Raw genomic sequence first — 19,347 nt, forward strand, 5'->3', positions numbered from 1 at the left:
CCAGTAACTTCATTGTTTATGTTTATGATCCACCGTTTCTGTTCCAACATCCGTGAGTAGAAGTCTCTCGAAATTCAAAGAAATTCAGGGACGATGTATTTTGTTCGATTGTATTGGTTGGGCTCTTTATTTACAAAAAAATGGTTATTCAGAGACAAACTATATTGTTGACTTGTCAGGACTATAAGGCTGCATTTTTTTACAAGCCTGTCAAATAAAAACAGTATTTCAAATATATTACATAAATCGTCAGTCTGTTATTCCATCACACCTATTGTCACATAAACTTTAAAAATGGCTCTGTTTCTAAATGTCACAAAACAGAGCCCTTTGGCCTAGGATGTGATTTTCTTATAAGTTATTTTTTATTATTATATCTAACCTATTATACTATTATACCTGTCCAATTCCTGCCCTGGACTACGGACGGAAACTACAAGTATGCAAGTAAGTAACACAACACAAAACTAAGAACTGCACCACTGATTTTCTTTACAAGGGTACAGTGTTGTTTCCAATATACAGACTTTAAATATCTTGATAGTTCTTCTAAGAGCCCACGATATCTCTTAGAGGTATGCATATTGTAGACATATTGCAACTGTCTTCCTGAAAGGCTTAAAAGTCTGGAAAGCTCCCCATCTATAAAAAAAATTAAGTGTGACTTGAAAAAATTAGGCGTTCCATTCGGTTGATGAGTACACTGCGCACCGTTGAAGTTGAGGACACAGTTTTATATTCCCCAGGGGTTAGTTAAATGTTTTAAGGCTCTCCTGATAAATGTACAATTTTTTGTAGTTTTCTTCAGTTTCTTTTATGTATTGATTTATTTGTTAAAAGTTAACTTTGATATACAGTGTCATTTGATAAAAACATCAATGTAACCGATTGCACTGTAAATATCTATACTTATTTAATACGCAAGCAGGTTTTTTGTGACAATTACTCCTCTGAAACTACTGAACCGATTGACATGTTTTTGGTGTCATTGGAAAGAGCGTAACGTGAAGTTGTGCAGGAAACTTTCTTTTTAGGGAAATAATTAGAGAGTGATGCCCTGGGGCCCTTTAAAGTTTCGTATTTATCCATAAGATTAACATGGGAAACAAAATTTGTTATGGAACTCCAGCTGTTATCAGAAATTAAAAGTGAAATATTTATTGATGGTATCCATAGTAACAAAGAACAAACCCACAAAATTTAAAATGTAAACAAGCAGAACTAACTGTCAAATTAATTTTGATTTCACAATTCCACACAGCTGGTCCAAATATATTAAATACTGCATGATTATTAGAACAGGAACGGTATGGATCATAAACATAAATAAAATATGTCACTCGCCCGAATGTAAACATTGATTAAATGGAACTATCAAACTATATGTTAATGTCATTAGTATTGGATTCTTTCAGTTACGTCATTTGTTGACCGAGTCTGTCCAATATTTTTGAGCTGCTGTAATAATATTTTACAGGAAATAATTGTTATATAAATTCATGGATATAAGTAATAATTTAGATTCTACAATCATTGCTGTTATTAAAATTGTGTATCCGCAGCAAACCTTCAGACTAAGCGAATTTCCATTTACCTGGCTTAATTTCTACAAAGATATTCCCTGAAAATTGTCATTTTTTCCTATTTAAATAATATTAAGTTGATTTTAATATGAGTACCTAGGTTTGCTGCTACAGGGAAGGTAGGTGTGTTTTTGTTGAAATGTTGATAGCTTAGTATGATTGTTATTGGTTTGCAAATCCTGTAATACTTTACAATTGCTCGAATTCGAGCAACATGAACACTAGTTAGAATAAATATGCTACACAATGTAATAATTGTAAAAAGCAATAAATAAAAATTTATTAAAATTGTTGTTCTTGTATCTTTCCCATAACGGTTATGTATATTTTTTGTACAGAGAAATAATCAAATTGTTATTTTGGTGTGCTAGAATGTCAAATTTAATTTATGGCTCAATAAATATCGGCAAGTGGGTCTAGAATCCATCGAAGGGGCATGGGGCACAATAATCCGTATTTTTGTGGCCAAAACAAGAACAACTACAAATCGTATATTTCATTTGTTTTATTGCACGAGTTCCTTAAAATGTTCTAGGTATATTACTCCAAAAACACAAAACAAACAATATTTAAGAAATTAACTAAATGCATACGTGCGGGACAGAAACATATATCAATGTGTTAAGCTGCTTCATAAGGTCAAATTCAATGTTCAATCCATGGAATCGCTACACGTTAACTTTTTTCTGGCACTACTATAAAACCAGCTCTAACCCGTTGAAAAGCAGGGATATAGTTCTGGCATAAAATCCTATGTAATAAATGAAATTAGAACTCGTTTTAAATCTTGTCTTAAATATAAGAGAAGATCCAACCACAAGAGGAAGGCATCCAATGCGATGTAATTCCGAACCCAAACCAACGACCTGAATAGTAAAACAGGGAATTGCATTCTGAGCTCGCGGTCGTTTAATATCCTTTCTTCCATTCCTATTACCTGCAAACTCACCTACGCTAGCGTATCCTGCTAGGAACTTCGCTGGTAGCATCTTACTACAGTACACATAGTGTAGAATATAGTATATGATGTTTAAGTTTACAAGTAGACAGTTATGACTACAAAACCTGATACATAGTGGTATGATTAAAGGATGATTTGTCTAGAAGAAAATAAAGTTTTGTTCGTGTAGCAACTAGCTCAGGTACGTCTAGAAATAGTTAATTACTTTGAGAAAAACTATCTCGAGCCGGCAAAACCTCATTTTCGGCCCTAGGTACGAAATATACTATTGCTGCAGCAGTACGTAATTTATGTAACGTTTATGACGAAGATTGTTGTAGTAAGATTACTCCTACTGTACCTTTGCATTTCCATGTTTCAGTGCTGGAACCAGTGCCAACTTCTAGGGAACGGCTGGAGCGAATCTTGTGGCCAGATCCCGCAATGTGTGAGTACATAAATAATAAAAAGTATTTAATGTGTTGTTGTCCCACATAAGTACAATTGTTGTTCAATAAGCCCCTGGAGTATCTTTAGCTATGGCTATATTATATATTTAAAAACTCTAAAACTTATGGCAGCTAGCCTGGCCCAACTAGATCGAATTACACGCGGGTTGTACTATAGTTATCGGTCCTGTTTGCAGGTTTAAATTTTGAGAATATTTATGTTAATTGGGTCCAAAATGGAAATTCAACTTTTCTAATGGAGATTTAACATGGGGCTAATCTATCTATATATATACTATAAAATCCAATGTATGTGTGTTTGTTTGTTTGTCCTTTGTGGACTCCGAAACCGCTCGACAGATTGTAATGAAACTTTCAGGCATTATTAAGCATTATTCAAGGATGGTTTGTGTGAAGTTTGGTGCAGATCCGTCAAAAGGGCTCCGCCACAGTGGCTCTGGAGTTTCCCATGTTAACCTTATCAGTACTCATATTTAAATGGAATTAAAGAATCTTAACAGCTGGTTCAACTAAACGATTTGATTCTGTGATAGCATTAAAAAGTTAATAGGTTTACCAACAGGGTGCAGCACTATTATTCTTTTTAAATTTATGACAATAGCTTATTTTTAACCAAAAGGTGAGTGAGCGTAGCGAACGAACTTCAACCAGGACGTGATTGAGCCATGCGAACGAGCTCATCTTGAAAATGAACGAGCATTTGACATAAAACGACAATAGGACGTCCGTCGGGCCAGCTAGTTCTATATATTAATAGACAAGCATATCTATTGAAAACATTTTTTTCTCAGCTCCTGTGTATGGCAGGGTAAATCTACGAATTGTGTTAGAAATATATATGCCTGTAGATGTGCAGAATCTTTTTATAAATTAAAATAGGCTAAAAAATAAGCACAAAAATAATATTAGAATTAAAAAATTATGGGTTGCCATGTTGGTGACAAAATAACAAAAAAAATTAAAACAGAAAATCAAAACAAATGGAAGAAATTCCAATCACAGAGAATAGGGAAGTTTGCAGAATATATACTTTTGGTCAACTTTTCGACTACGGGGCGAGCTCTAGTTATATATTGAAGAGTTAAAATAAACCTTAAAAATATTATATGTATAAGCTAAAATGCCAGTAAATTTGAAAATGCTGTAGCCTAACTTAACTAAAACAAACAACTGAACTGTTCACAAGGTGAACTAAATAATTGAGATATTACCGTTTTACTTACCCAACAAACAACTTAACAAAACCTTTTACTTCATAAAAATTTCCCAATCAATATATATACTAAATGAATAACCACGAATGTTAAAACTGCATGATCATATCATAACCATAAACAAATTACGCCACTAGCCCAAAAGTAAACACGTCTGTACTAATATATAAATGGAACTGTCAAAAACATCAAAATAAGAAAAGCTATTACGGTTATTGGTATACAGTATATTTCGACAACTAACGTATTACGGTTTCCCTTCTAATATCCGTAAAAAACACATTGAATTGTGGAGTAGTTGATATTTTTTAAGAAATATGTAAATATTTTAAAGTATACTCGTGTATTATGTTTAATGTGTTTGATAACGATCAATAAAATATTATTTTCCATATGCCTTTGCGTAGTGAATAATTTACTGAATGAAAAACTTTTCAAAAGAATGAAACACTAAAAACTCAAAATTCTTAAGCTTAAACACTGAATTTCCAACACATCCAATAATCTTCTTCAAAATCATTACAATTATTCTATTTCACCCTGCCAAATTGTGCGGCCTAATCAGTTGGTAAATTCACGAACTGAAAGTGTAAATTTTAAGAAATAAGGTGTATGAGATTAATTGTAGTGTGATAGGCCAGAGGGAGCTCGTACCCTCAGTATTTCATGCTTATTGGGGCGGATCCCGCGGTAGCGCGGTTGGGAGGTAGGGGAGGTGTAAGGGAGGGTTGGGGTGTTATAAAAGGTCGATGTAGTATCGGGAGACGTGCTTTGCTTCCTGAGCAACAAACACACCTTTGTGTCTTCAGAGACAAACTATTCTCGGTATTACAAGACAATACACAATTTTGGTAAAGATAAATTGTATCAAGGTGATGTTGGTGAAGTAGCTTGTAAGTTGCATATATGATCTTAGGACGCTACGCTCTAACTCGGGATCGTTTATTACATTACTTCACGCTAAACCTAGGAGTTGTGGCATTATCACATGGATTAAATCCATTGGTCAGGATTAGAACCCGGGACCTCAGGGACCGAAGTCCCACGCACTACTAACCAGCTCGCTCCCCACTTATTTATTCATCTTACACTCATCTCCATTCATACCTGGCTTAAAATACCTGCAGTATGGTCGCCATTTCAGAATAAAGTATTAAGTGTGTAATTAGAGATGCGTGATACGTCTACACATAAACAAGGAATTAGTTGTTTTTTAAATCCAAAATCCGACTCAAATACCTACTTTTAACGATGTGACGATGTTGAAGCAAGGTGGTTTAGAGGCCATCGTAACTTTACAGTTTGTATGATGGAACCTGGTTCCTAAGACTCCACCGAACTGGTCATTCGTTTAAGCCCCTGGCCAGTCCCCGATAGTCCTGGTCAGGGTACGGGATCCACTATGCATACTATAATTTCCACCTCACTCACGTTAGAAACCTTATTTTTATTAGAGCACTTTTAATCCATTTGCAAATTTTTCAGAACTCCTTTTAAAAACACTAAGAAATAAAAATAGCTATGTTAAAAGAAATCTTAATATTTTAAAATTGAAGGGTAAACCCAGGATGTTTGATGTCTTCATAATGTCATGTCTCCTGTAATGTAACACTATATAGGTTAATCACTTAATATTTGGACAGGTTGGTATAATACATCAATTCTTCCTTCAGCTGTTAGTGGTACAAAACACTTCACACTCTTTGCAATATACAGGCGATAAATACAGCCAAGGTGAATATCAACAAAGACTTATAGTTGCTTATAGTGGCTATGTGCGGTAACACAAGCCAAGCCGTTTAGTGATTATTATCTTATAAGCCACAGTCTGCAATATAAACAATTCCATAATGTCTTCCTCTGATTCCTAAACTCGTGATATGCGGGAAAAATCACAAGTTATAAAGTAATACATAATTTTTTAAATAAATCTAGAAGATGAATCATTTCAGTCTTTAAGACTAAATCGCGCAACAATTATTAGTTTTTAAATTTTTTACAAGTGATACAATTTACACCAACACTACATTGTATTTGTAGTCTGTGCGACAGACTGTCAAATATTCCTTCCACGTCTTCCCAACGTCATGGCTAGATGTAACTCAGAGGAAAACCGCATAATACAATCCCAGTGGATAATAACATTTGAATTATCCTTTCGTAGAATTTTACAATTTCAATTTCACAATTATTCTTATCCTTACCGAGTGTAATAGTTTATTTGTGAATAATTCAATTGGTGAGGAGAATATGTTTAATATTTGTTGATGTGCATTAATTTTCAGAGAAAATTCTATTAGACAAATATTCTTATCCACCACAATTCTCATGTATAATCAAATTTCATGTCAATTTACAAAGCAGAATATGTTTTATGCTTGTTGATGTGCATAAAATTGCATAGAAAATACTTCTATTTCCCCGGCCAATAATTTACCGCAGTTTTTAATTTTAGAAATGCTGCAGTCGAGACCGGGCTCTCCCGTTTATCTCAAGTGTAATTCCATTAGCCAACGTTCTTTTCTTATTACCTCAAATATTTCCTTAACATTTGGCCTTTAAATCGCCGGCCCTAATTTTTAAGGATGAAATATTGTAGTAAAAGAAGGTTTCAAAAACACTTCTCTGTGATGTTTTTGAGTTTTACACATTTTAGGGCGGAAATATTTTAGGTTTCAATCGACAATAATGGAATTTATGTAGAAAATTCTATTATTCCCAAACAAATCAAAACGTTTATAATCGAAGTCCCCTTACCTACACAGTTATAATATGAGAAATTCTCTTTCTAATAACATTCTTAAGAGCCACATTCCTAGAAATCTATCACTGGGGGAAGTAAAATTACTGTAGAATACATTTCATCAGGATTTCGTTTATATTTGTATACTTTTGATTGATTGAATTTAGTACCAGGTTGTTTTTAAACTACATTGAGGGATATGAGGAGCAATCACACTCAACATATTGTGCAATGGAGAACAGTGTTCTCTTCTTGATCATTTCTTCGTTTGCATTTCTCAGTTTCTTACATGAAAATTTTGCTAGTGGATCAGTTATAAATTGATGTAATTGGTGTAGTTTAGTTGTTGGTTGACCAATTATAAACTGTGGACATGCATTAAAAACGTTACGCAGCCCAGAAGAACCGTACATCTTGCTTGGACGTCAAAGCAAATTAAAACTAGCACTCATACGCAACACACACATCATTTTACAATTACAAGAATTTTTTGAAAAATATTCCATTGTACGCCCTCAAGACGGACGTCATATGTTATGATAATGCGATTCTCGCTGTGCTCACCGACCATGATGAGACTATCACACTGTCATAACAATCTTCGAGATATCCCAGTATTGCGACCACAAAGACCGTTGTGAGCACCTGCCATCAGGGGACAATGTGCTACAAAACAGAACGACATTCTATATGGCAGGAAACACATTGACGGCCGTCGAATGACCGGAAGTGTTTCCTGGTCATTGCGTCCTCTTCCTCTCGTGCGACAAAGCTGTAACAGAACCACCTTCTCAGCGTTGAAAACTGCGGAAGAATGAGGTGATTTGGTGAAAACTACTGGGTATTTTCACAGGTTTCTCAGAGTGTTGAAGGTTTTAGGTAGAAGATAGGGACGTGAAACTAGAAGGGATGTTTCATAACTATCGAAGCTTTGACTTTGGAGGATGGCCTAGCAAAAATAGTAGCCAACATTTCGAATGTGTCAGTTAAATTTGACCTCATCCTGAAACTTCAGCCAGGATCTTGTGCCAAGTTCAGTGAGCTCTAGAAGAACATAAGACTCAGTTTACAAATCATAACTCTTAGGCAAATGGTGCTCGTTGTTTCTGGATATAAACTGGATATAGGACCTCTTCTTTTTCTATTACGATTTCTTGAAGAATAGGCTTCATATTAGCTATCAAAGGAAAAGATGACACAACCACAGCTATATATTTAACTCCGTGTATTATAACATAGAACTTCTCTGGAGTGTTATTTAGTTCCAGGTTTTATTTTTTGCCCCCTCATCTTAAGAATATAAGAATCGACATGATTTCAAAACAAATGCCTGATTTGAGGTGCAACTCTTACAAAATTTATCAACATCGTCAACTTTCTGCCCCGATTACTTTTGGAAGGTCCCTTAGAAGCTTTGTCGCGGTTTGAACTCCTCATTCGCCAAGGGGTTCACCAAGAATTTACTCCAAGTGCACTTTTTCCCACCTAAATTTCTTGTCGAATACATTTTCTATCAATAGCTATACACCGAAATTAGAAAACAACCAACCTAACTCTGACATCAATGCACTGAATTTTGATCAGTATACTTCCTAGCTTAGCACGTTAACTAGCTAGAGGGAATTAACCGAAGCAAAGTGTCCATTGGCATAACTTTTTAAATTCCATACATGCACCAGGTATTTGCGACAATTTTATCCGACTTGTGGCAATGAGGTCCATGCGTCGCGCGTGATTCGACTGTTGATGTAACCACATTGATTTTACCTTCACTGACACTGTGTCTCTTTGCCAGGTTGACTTCATTATGCGACCTCTTAATGCGACGTTTGTGCGATACACACTACTACCAGAGTTTAGCCGATATAGTGGGGACCTGATGCAGCTTAAGCTGCTGGGAAAACTCCGTTGAATGTGTGAGATATGTTTAGCTGTCCTGCAATTAATCAAGGGTTGGAATTGTGCTTGTTTTTAAGCTCTGGAAAAAGTTGTTCATCTTCTTTTAGAGCCAAAACAGATAATTTTTCTAGTTATTTCGTTTCAGTCTATGAGCACGGAAGATATTTTATACGAATTTAAAATTAGAGCTTATACTGGATTTTAAATACGTATAAGAACTGGATATGAACGATAAGGCTTTAAACTACTTCGTAATAGCATTGAGTATTTAAATGAAAGTATCAATTTAATTGTAAAGCAATAGTTGTGAACATACAAACCACTTTAAAAAGATCTTATTTTTTCTGAATCATACCATGTAGCACATCAATGATTGATGTTTTTCAACTCCCCAACTAAAAAATATTCTTATCCATATCATAATTCTCTTTGACTGAAAAATTCACAATTGGCGATTTTAGAAACGTTACATACAAACCGTATAAACGATCGGAAGGTCGGGAAGGAAGCATAAACAACGCAAAGGGGTTCTGTTCACGTGGTTTACCTCTTGATGTAGCCTCATTGATTCTGCATTCCACCATTCTACACTCTGCAGCTCTGCCAACTACCTTATCTAACACACACCAACGAGCGCCGAGAACTGTATCGCTATGCGGATATAGCAGTTTGGGGATGAAGGAAGCCATAACCTACTTACAAAACTACTTTATTCTGCACATGATATTTTAGTGATTTCTGGGGGGTTTTACCGTCTTAAATATGCATACTGCATTGTAGTAAACGGGGACAAATTAACTGGGATTTAGTATTTAATTGTACTCGTTTTTTAGTATTTAAGCAATGAGCACTTTGTATTTACGTATAAAATCAATACTTGCTGTAAAGGGTTTTCACTACTGTTGGCGAACCTCACACAAACCTTAAACGAAATATTTTTGTTAAAGCCGAAAGTGACATTTCCTAGAGAAGTTTGGAGTCCCACTAAAGGTTTACAAGTCATCACGACCAAGTGAGGTTTACTGTAGAGGAGGGTTAGTTGAAGAAAATCCCCCCTGGAAACAAAGCTTTATCTATTTTTGGTAGACAATCACAGCGGGGAATACTAACGAGGTTTATCTTTCAAGCAACATGTTTGTAGTAGGGTGTAATTCACTGTGCTTCACTCAATAGGCTGATTAGTAACGTAATGTACTTAATCCTCAGATCTACCTCGAGGCTTACCGGCAGCCTTCTATGAGTGACGGTAGCTCAGTGACAGATATAAATTTTACACATACAAAATCGCTCACCCTTTATTGAATATCTTGACCTTTCTGTTACCTAAAAGCGAAGAAAGATTTTGGACCCATCAAAATACTGCCAGCTGCTGATTTAAAGCCCAGGCAGAATTCACACATCCATCAAAAAAAGTACATTCCATCGTGCTTGGTCATATACATCCTCGCTGTCTTCTATAGCCCATTCGATATTATACTTGACTTTGACGAGTTTTTACTACTCTTTCGCAGGACTCCAATCTACTCACTACTCCCATCTCATGGCTGTCTCCAGGCCTTCTAAATCCCACACAACCTTTGACTTCATACTTTACTTTTTTGCAGGATGCTGGGTGTCTTCTGGCGTGTCGTTTCCATCTCCAGCAGGAGGTCCAGAGGTCCCCGGTGTTGGTCACTCGGGGTCAGGAGGTCATCTTGGTGTCCGGGGACTTCGCCTCCTGGCCTCCTCCACCACCGCCCTCTGGCATGGTCGTCGCCCCTCACGTCTTCGTGGTCATGTGTCGACTAACAGACTACTCGTGGACTCAGGTTAGTTAGGTTAAGATAATGTGTTTGTTTGGTTTGTAGTTATAAGATAAATTCGAAAAAAAATTGCCTAAATGTTAATCAGCAATTGATCATTTTTGAGCACACTTTTACCGCCTATTTTGAAAGGGGATTTGTAGATATTGAGCATTGGTGTTATTGAGAGTGGAAACGTAGTTAAATTGGATCTTGGACCTAAAAACTGAAAAACTTATAGTGCAGAAGGTCGCCTATCATACTTCTTATCCCTCAAACTCCCGCCAAATCTTTCTATCTTTCCCGCCAACTGACTTATCTGTCGTCTCCAGGTGACTCAGACGGTGGATCTCTCCGTGCGACTGCCAGGTCCCCATGCCTGTACTACCGTCCGCGTGATGGTGGTAGGGGTGGACGGCCTGGTGACGGTCTACAGCCCCGCGTCCAGGCCTCGCCAACAGGATGCCGACGTCATCATGCGTAGCCTCGGCAGAGAGCTGTGGACTCCGCCCCAAGACAACCGCACTGATCAGGACAACGATGTTGTCGAGGTACGTGAAAAAATAACTGATGTGTTTGTTGTATTTCTATAAAACCAAATGAAAAAATCATGTGAAACTACTAAAGCCTGTTTTTCCAACCGCATGAAAAAACTTGACTTTTTGTCTTCAAAGCTTGGTCTTCGGGTGATGGCCGCTCTAGTGGAAGTTGACAAAATGGAGGCCGACATTTTGGATGCGTATCAGCTATCCATCTTTGGGGCAAACTACTGTCAGTTCCCCACTGACCACAGGGGGTCTATTGTACCGTCAGTTGAACAGCAAGTAAATAAAATAAACAACTTCCAGGCAAAATTTCGATGAACCGAATTTGATCATACCTTTAAACGTAGTCTAAGCGCAAAAATACCATCTAATTCCATTGTACCTTATTTGCAGCTATTCAGAATTATATGGGTTTAAACTGTCTAGTTAAATTTTTCTACAGGTGGACTCTTTCCAATCCATAGGATTGTGTACCTGTAATTAAATGTACAGAAATTTCCTGCCAATGAGCGGATATGAGTGGTAACATAAAAAAACATATGATAGTCATCTGCAACCAAAGTACACATTCGCTATGTACTCAAAACTAAAAACACACCCATAGCACGATTGGCAACTCATATTTGTGAGCTCAGAGACTAATTTACTAAGCATAGGTGTAAGAAATAAATAAGCCTTTGTTAATACAGTAACCTAAGCTAACGCTATTAAGTCGAGGAAATGGATTGTACTGCCATCTCCCCAAATGAGCTGCCTCATGTAAAACAGGCTATAAATTAAACGAGATTGTCAATTAAAATGGAATTAATCAGAACTTGAGATTAGATCTGCGCTAATAGAAAATGTGATTGCCGTACACACACGCGCGTCCACGCATTTACACACACACACCAATCGCCGGCGGGTTGAGGAGCGGGGCCATCTCATTTTGATGATTTATCACCTATTTTGTTACAGCAACTAGTTAAAAGGAAATTACGCTTACGGTTTAATAGTTTAGGTCTAATTTTGGAGTTGTTCGTAATAGTGGAAGGTATCAATGTCAAGTTGAGTTTAGAGGCGAGTTAGCCTTTTTTATTAATACTTTGGCAGTGCTATTTAAACGTTTTGTTTGTTAAATTAGACCCTTAAAATTATTTAAATTAATTTAAAATACTAGTTTATCAATTTTATTAATTTAAAGTGAAGGTTTTTTACGGAAGCCAAAATGATTCCGTGGCCTCCCTCTTATCCGACCACCGCATGTCTGAAGGTCTGATCGGATTAACCGATGTGATCTAAAACCTATTATGTTTTATTAGGTTCGTCCCAGTAAAATCCCTATTGTTGAATTATACAAGAAAAACTAAATCCTGCAATACAACCTCTATGGAAACGGGTAATTAAGGAGTACACGATATATTTTATTACAAATAGCATCAACCTCTCTCTTTTCAGCCAATCATGACCGGTTAAAACTATGCTAAAATTAATTTGTTTCATGTAAAAAACGTGTATAATCGAAGAATGGATTAAATGAAAGGTCGTTACTCTATTCATAATTTTTTATTTTGTACAAGTAACTCACAAGGCCAGTATAATCAAGAAAATTTGAAATAATGATTAAAATAACCCATCGATACATGATAAGTTTGGTCCAGAAACGAGCTTCATTTTTGTTCACCATCAGCAAAAGCAAATTTTGGGCCAGACAAATAAAAACAAGACACATAGTTCTCAAAACTTTGTATGTTGAATGACTAGAATTCGGCACCGTTCTATATCAATATTTTTCTGTTCTTGTGTACTTTACTAAATACTTAATGATCGTAATCCTAGAGTTGCGTTCCCTACACAAGAATTTTCTTTTGTTGATTTCTTTCCAATGGCAGAATCATAAATGGTACATTAAAAATCGTTACATTAGTTTTAATAATTCTTCTGATCGCCGAAAAAACGGAAAATTATTCGAAATAATGAAAATATGAACAGGGTAAACATATTGAAATGAATATAATTAATGGCATGTTACGAAAATAAAAACATAAATTTCTCAAAGCATACTTAATTTTTTAAATTATCAAGTAATAAAATAAAAAACTTACTTTTCATTTTATCCTTAGCCACATACCCACAGAAAATTATAAACTTGAGAGAAAATAATACAAGAACATACACATTTTACATTAAATATTGTAATTCAACTACTTCATAAACTATTTTTCCGGTTAATATAGAACCGAAATCAATAATTCTCGTATTTACTAACAATTTAAAAATCTATTCTTTCGAAAACTACGCCTTTCTTCTTCCATTCACCATTTACAAAATTAAAGCAATAAATAAACACAAATTCAAATACAATTTCATCCAGCCAAACCAGAATTAATGTACACAAATTGCATATTTGTTCCATTATTCAATAAAGATTGGAATTTTATTTTAAAAGCCATGAAACAAGGTACGGTGCTGGAGGGTGATTTAATATAGATGAGATAGCGGATCTGATCTATAGCCTAGTTCCGGCTGGCTGGGGGAAGTAGCTTTTCTTGTATTTCTGTATTAACATCACAAAATGTTTAAGTTAACTAAGTTCACAATTATGTTCTTTTTTAGTAAATTTTGAAACACATCTATTTATATTTTAGATATATGGTGTAATACCATCTATGTCTATAGTCTAACTTAGACTTAGATACAGGGTGATTGGTTCTAAGTGTGACATTTTTTTGTGTAAGTACAAAGTAAATGAAGTGTGATGATGCATATAAGAGGTTCCAAGTCCAAAAATTAGCTTCCCAAAGAATTATTTTAAGTTTTTCCAAAATAACCATGTTTTTAAACTTAATACAGCAATTTATCAATTACTTGTAAATGGATTTGAGTAAATAATATCATTTTCGTGTTCTACATTAAATTTCAAACAAGAATAATAGAAAATGACGGAGGATCAGTAGTTAAAATTCCATTGTAACTAGATTCAAAGATAAAAATCAAGGTGTTTAATAAAAATGTAAAAAACATTTGTCTATTACAATTTTCTACACCCTGTATACAATAGGGTGGCCAAATATTTTAAAAACTGCGCCATTTTGTAAGCTTTATAAAAAATTCTCCTATATTCTTCTTTTTCCTTTCATTATTTGTGTCAGATGAACGAAAAGATGAGGCATTCTTCTCTATTTCAAGTTACTTCTTCTTGCCAATCCTATTTCAATATGCGGCAAAACTATCCTCACACTTAAGTCTAAGCATACTTCATATTCCCCAGAGGCTCTACAGAGAAAGCTGCACAGACGAAAAAACATTCGTCCTCAGACGTATTTTAAGAAATAAAGTCCTCTTTACAACCTTTCCTCTTTTTCGTCAGTTCTACATGTAAAGTGACTTCTTGTCAAGTCTATTTCAATATGCGGCACAACTGGCTCCACACTTATTAAGAATAAAAGCCTGGATACATCTTCGCTAGAGGCTTCACGAAAAAACTGCACAGGCGAAAAAAACATTTGACGTGTTTAAGAAATAAAATCCTCTTTACCTCCCTTTTTCTTTTCCGTTTGCTCTACATCTCAAATGACTTCTTGGCAAACCTATTTCAATATGCGGTAAAACTTTTCAAAGTCTCCTTCTTCATCTTCGCTAGAGGCTCCACGGGAAGCTGCGCAGGCGCGGCAGGTGCACTCGCCCGCACGCGCACGCCCACAAGCCACTAATAACCTGGGCCATACGTGAGGCCGAATGTTGGTAGAGGAGGTAATAGCTATGAGGTCACGTGGTCTGGCTGACCTGTAATTTGATAATGTGCTACCTCTGAGGAAGTAATCTCCTGCAATCGTGCAATTAGTGAGGATTCTGTTTTAGGAAAATGTATAAGTTGCGGGGAAGGATTTGGTGGATGTGCATGATAGGCTTGAAAGGTTTCTGGGTTGATTGAAATACTATAGAACATGAATTTCATTTGTGTCATAGACAAAAAGAATTAAATATGGAATGTCAGCCGTGCAGTGGTTACCATGGTTACCATAGGTTCTGGTGCACACCACTGGGAGCACCGTGTAGTTACATAGAGCGTAGGCCGTAACTACATGGCGCTCTCAGCGGTGTGCGCCAGAACCTATGATAACCGCAGAACAGCTAACGATCTATATTTTTAATTATTTTTGTCTATATTTGTGTTCAAAGAATATGATGAACTTATGGTTAGTACAAGGTAACTTATATCTTCTTTACCAGCTAAGCCTAGGAATATAAGTGGGACGAATGTGGGTTATTCGACTGATAGGCTAATATTCATTTCAAGATGTTGGGAGCATTCGGCAAGAAAATGAATCAGCACAAGTTATGGTTGCAGATTCCTTTTAGGAAGAGTAGTTTTTTTAAGACTTTTTAAATATTTGCTTCATTTAACTTTCAAAAACATTTCTAATAAGTAAGAAATAAACAATAAATAAATATATGGTGGACCTTGGTTAAGCCTATTTGTTTCGATGGTCTGCCTGGAACATCAGCATGATTTTCAAGATCTGTTATTGGCATTAATGAGCTCTTTACTTTATATGCCATCAAAAATGTTCAGGTGTAAAATTTTAGCAAGGTCGTTTATTTCTTCAATCGTATCAAGCTCCTTATTATTATTAGGAGTCAGTTTATAAATGACTTCGCGAGATTTTCATAGATGACACAATCTTAATACATGTAGTAGAAAATGCGTATCAACATCTAATGGCAAAGGGTTACTTAAAAGACATGCTATAAAAAGTACATTCAACTTGAATGATGCGTCCACTGGAGGTTCCCATAAACAAGATGTCACTTCTCATGCGGTCAACGTCACCAGCTACAGTCCGGCAATTTTAATCAGATGAACCTCTGCCAGCATCACATGGTTCTTTTATTCAAAGAAATCTTGAAGTGCCTTGCATGCAGTAAACACAGAAAAATCATCCTATGATTCAAATTTGTTTAAATAATTTTTGAGTGGATTGGTCCTTTGTATGTCTTTTGAAACTGATATGACGAAAGTTATATTATTTACAAGATTGATTTATTTCTATTGCTATTGGATTATCTATCTGATAAATAATTATACTCTGTTGGTTTATTAGTACTCTTTCTATATATTGTAATATTGATGCAATGTTGCTTAAGTATTTTTTGTTCAAGGTGTAATTTGAGATTTTTGATAACGATGATAAAATACAATGATTCGGCTACACAGTAAATGGATTCGTTTCGAAACATAAACTCTGCTTTTAGTCCTATGAGTTTATTAGAACTGTGGTTTTAAAAATGTGATCGTAATTAATAATTTACAATCCAATGCACAAACATGTTTACATTTCTATTGTAAAAGTAAATACAATTTTAGTATTAGCATTGAAACTAGATAAGCTTTTTTAAATGCTACATTAATAGACTTTTTTCAAAATACTAAAAGTCTATCAATCGATTTTCAAAGGGGGTAATAGAAAATATCCCTTACAGTATAAATATATTTAAGCTTACAAACGGTATACAATTTTATAGTGTTTTTTTTACTAAGTAATTTCTTTCCCGTAAAAAATTATTTAATAATCTGTAGGTTTTACATATAAAAAGTGAAATTGTGAATTCAGGCTGAAAATCATACAAAGGTTTGTACATCTCAATTCATTATTAAATACGTAATACAATTATTTATCCGGCTCGAAGGACCAAAAGTTTTTGAACAATAAAATACTTGATTGTCCAAGAGATTTAAATAAAATTACAAATACATTTTTTGGGAATTTACCCACCACTTTGCAACTATTTAAAAATCCAACACAATTACCAACTGCAAAAAAATTATTGAAATAAAAAAACTTTATAAAAAATAACACCAACCTAACCCGAACCACCCCAAACCCTTTTCTCAAAACCACCTCGAGCGACTGTCGAAATTACTCTGTTCAACAGATTGCGGAAATTCTCCCGAAATCGAAGATAGAATTATTACCTGATATACAGCGTAGCAAGATTGATCGCCCGGCCTTGTAGTTATATCGCTGCACTTAGCTTGTCAAGCTGACGCTTCATTCCCTTCCGCGTGATGGATTCCTCACACCCGCGGCGCAGAATGAAGACGTTAATAACCCGGCCTTAATATATGTAAGTGAATTTGTTAAAAGGCTAGGAGTAAATCATCTCTGTATAACTTACTGTATTGATTTATAGTGTTGGGGATTTATTTTGTTTGTGAATGAACTATATTTGTTTATAGTTTTACTATTGCTATTGGGTGGTTTTGGGTGTTTTTAATCCGTTGGTTAGGAATACACAAGATTTATAAGGGAATGCGGAAGGGAATGATGGTGTTCTTTAGACCTCCTGTATAAAATAGTTACACGTATATTATTAGTTTTAGAATAAAAACTTATTTTTACCACATAGTGAAGTTTTTTTAATTTTATTTAGATAAGGATTTTAACTTTCTTAAGTAGCCATTAGAGTATAAGTGGTGCTGAAGTGCGTTAAAAATACTGTAACCCTATGATTTAATTTAAATCATGTTTAAAAAGGTACCCACTTACTTTCAAAATCCTACTTATATTTTTATGCTAATAGACTTAAAAAGAATCAAAAAACATACCTTAGTGGAGCAATAACATAAATTACTTGATATTGATGCTTCATGAAATTATGTTTTACCATCCTCCGATTTTAGTCCAGCCTATTACTAGTAGTTTACTAAATTAATCACAAAGAATACTGTGAGCAATATTGTACAAAACTTGTACTACCTATCGAACCAAACAAAGCTCTGTTACTAACCTAAAAATTTCCTCAGGCTAAATAAATCATCACAAACATTTTATAGGAATTGGATTTAATCCCATTTGGGAATTAGCCTTTGGTTTAGAGAGCACTTAGCAAATATACAAACTCTAAGCTTCATTTTGGTGTGCCAAATTTATTTGCCATTTTTTATACTCATATGTTTGTTTGGAAAAGGGCCTGAAACATGTACCACAAATTTGACTGTATCGCGATCCGTTTTTATGAGAATGGCTCAAATAATTTAGATTTAACATCCTATGATTGGATGTTGGCATATGTATCATAGACAAATTCTTTAAAAATATTCGTGTCGTTTGGAAAAATAGTTGACGCAATAAAAACACATAAACCTATATCAAAGATCGTATTACAAAATAATCAACAACGCAAACTGTAAATGTTTTAGTCCCAGATTCAAGTTATGTTTTTTTAATAAAACCCGACCCCAATCCGTTCTTCCCCAAACATTAAGTAAACAATATCAAAACCGAACAACGATTCTCCTAAAACGTAAGCAGAATTACTTATATATTATTAATCGCATTTCGAGAAATTTCTTCCAAACATAATTATAGGAAGAGAAACAAACCGCCGGATCGGGAGAGGGCGCTGTGAATTACTAGTTAATTGCTGATACGGATCCAATAATACGAGGGTCATGGCAAACGTGAGGGCTGGGCGACCTTCAATTTGTCTCTAGGCTCACAAACGGCAGCGTTTATTTATTGAGGTGACTCTGATTGCCGAAACAAAGAGTCATTAGAGAGTAGAGACCGCTTCCCGCCAGACCGGACTTGAGAATACTGTATGTTCTGGTTTGGTTGGCTATGGTCATACACAAGACCAATCTCAATACTGCTACTACTATTGGTTCTAATAAGGAGTTGTCATCAACATCTGATTTCTTAATACACGTGGTTTTTGTTATTGTTTTCTAATGTTTATGTTTGTGTTTATATGATTGTCATTCAGTTAAAATGGTTGAATAAAATAGGTTCTACATTCTCTTGTATCATGTTTATTATATAATTTAAGGACTTTATAGGTTCCTTTATTGTATGTTATGACTGATTGCCGAAACAAAGAGTTGTTATTAGAGAGTAGAGACCGCTTCCCGCCAAACCGGACTTAGAATACTGTCTGTTCTGGTTTGGTTGGCTATGGTCATGCAGTAGACCAATATCAATACTGCTACTATTACTGTTGGTTCCTTTATTGTATGTTATGACTGATTGCCGAAACAAAGAGTCATTAGAGAGTACAGACCGCTTCCCGCCAGACCGGACTTGAGAATACTGTCTGTTCTGGTCTGGTTGGCTATGGTCATACAGAAGACTAATCTCAATACTACTACTATTCCTGTTGGTTACTTTATTGTACTGTATGTTATGACTC

General features: G+C 35.2%; 1 protein-coding gene across 1 annotated transcript in view; it reads left to right on the forward strand.

Annotated features, from left to right (window-relative positions):
• LOC128987082 (uncharacterized) overlaps positions 1-19,347 on the forward strand; it is a 51,646-nt gene that overhangs the window by 22,803 nt on the left and 9,496 nt on the right. The window contains exons 3-5 of the mRNA XM_054407778.1: positions 2,906-2,971; positions 10,454-10,657; positions 10,963-11,181. Of these exons, the coding sequence (XP_054263753.1) occupies positions 2,906-2,971; positions 10,454-10,657; positions 10,963-11,181 (489 nt within the window). The remainder of the gene's footprint in view (positions 1-2,905; positions 2,972-10,453; positions 10,658-10,962; positions 11,182-19,347) is intronic.

This window comes from Macrosteles quadrilineatus, unplaced genomic scaffold (assembly GCF_028750875.1).
Source record: "Macrosteles quadrilineatus isolate MER2022 unplaced genomic scaffold, UCM_ALF_1.0 Scaffold_2__2_contigs__length_208266976, whole genome shotgun sequence".
NCBI lineage: Eukaryota > Metazoa > Arthropoda > Insecta > Hemiptera > Cicadellidae > Macrosteles > Macrosteles quadrilineatus.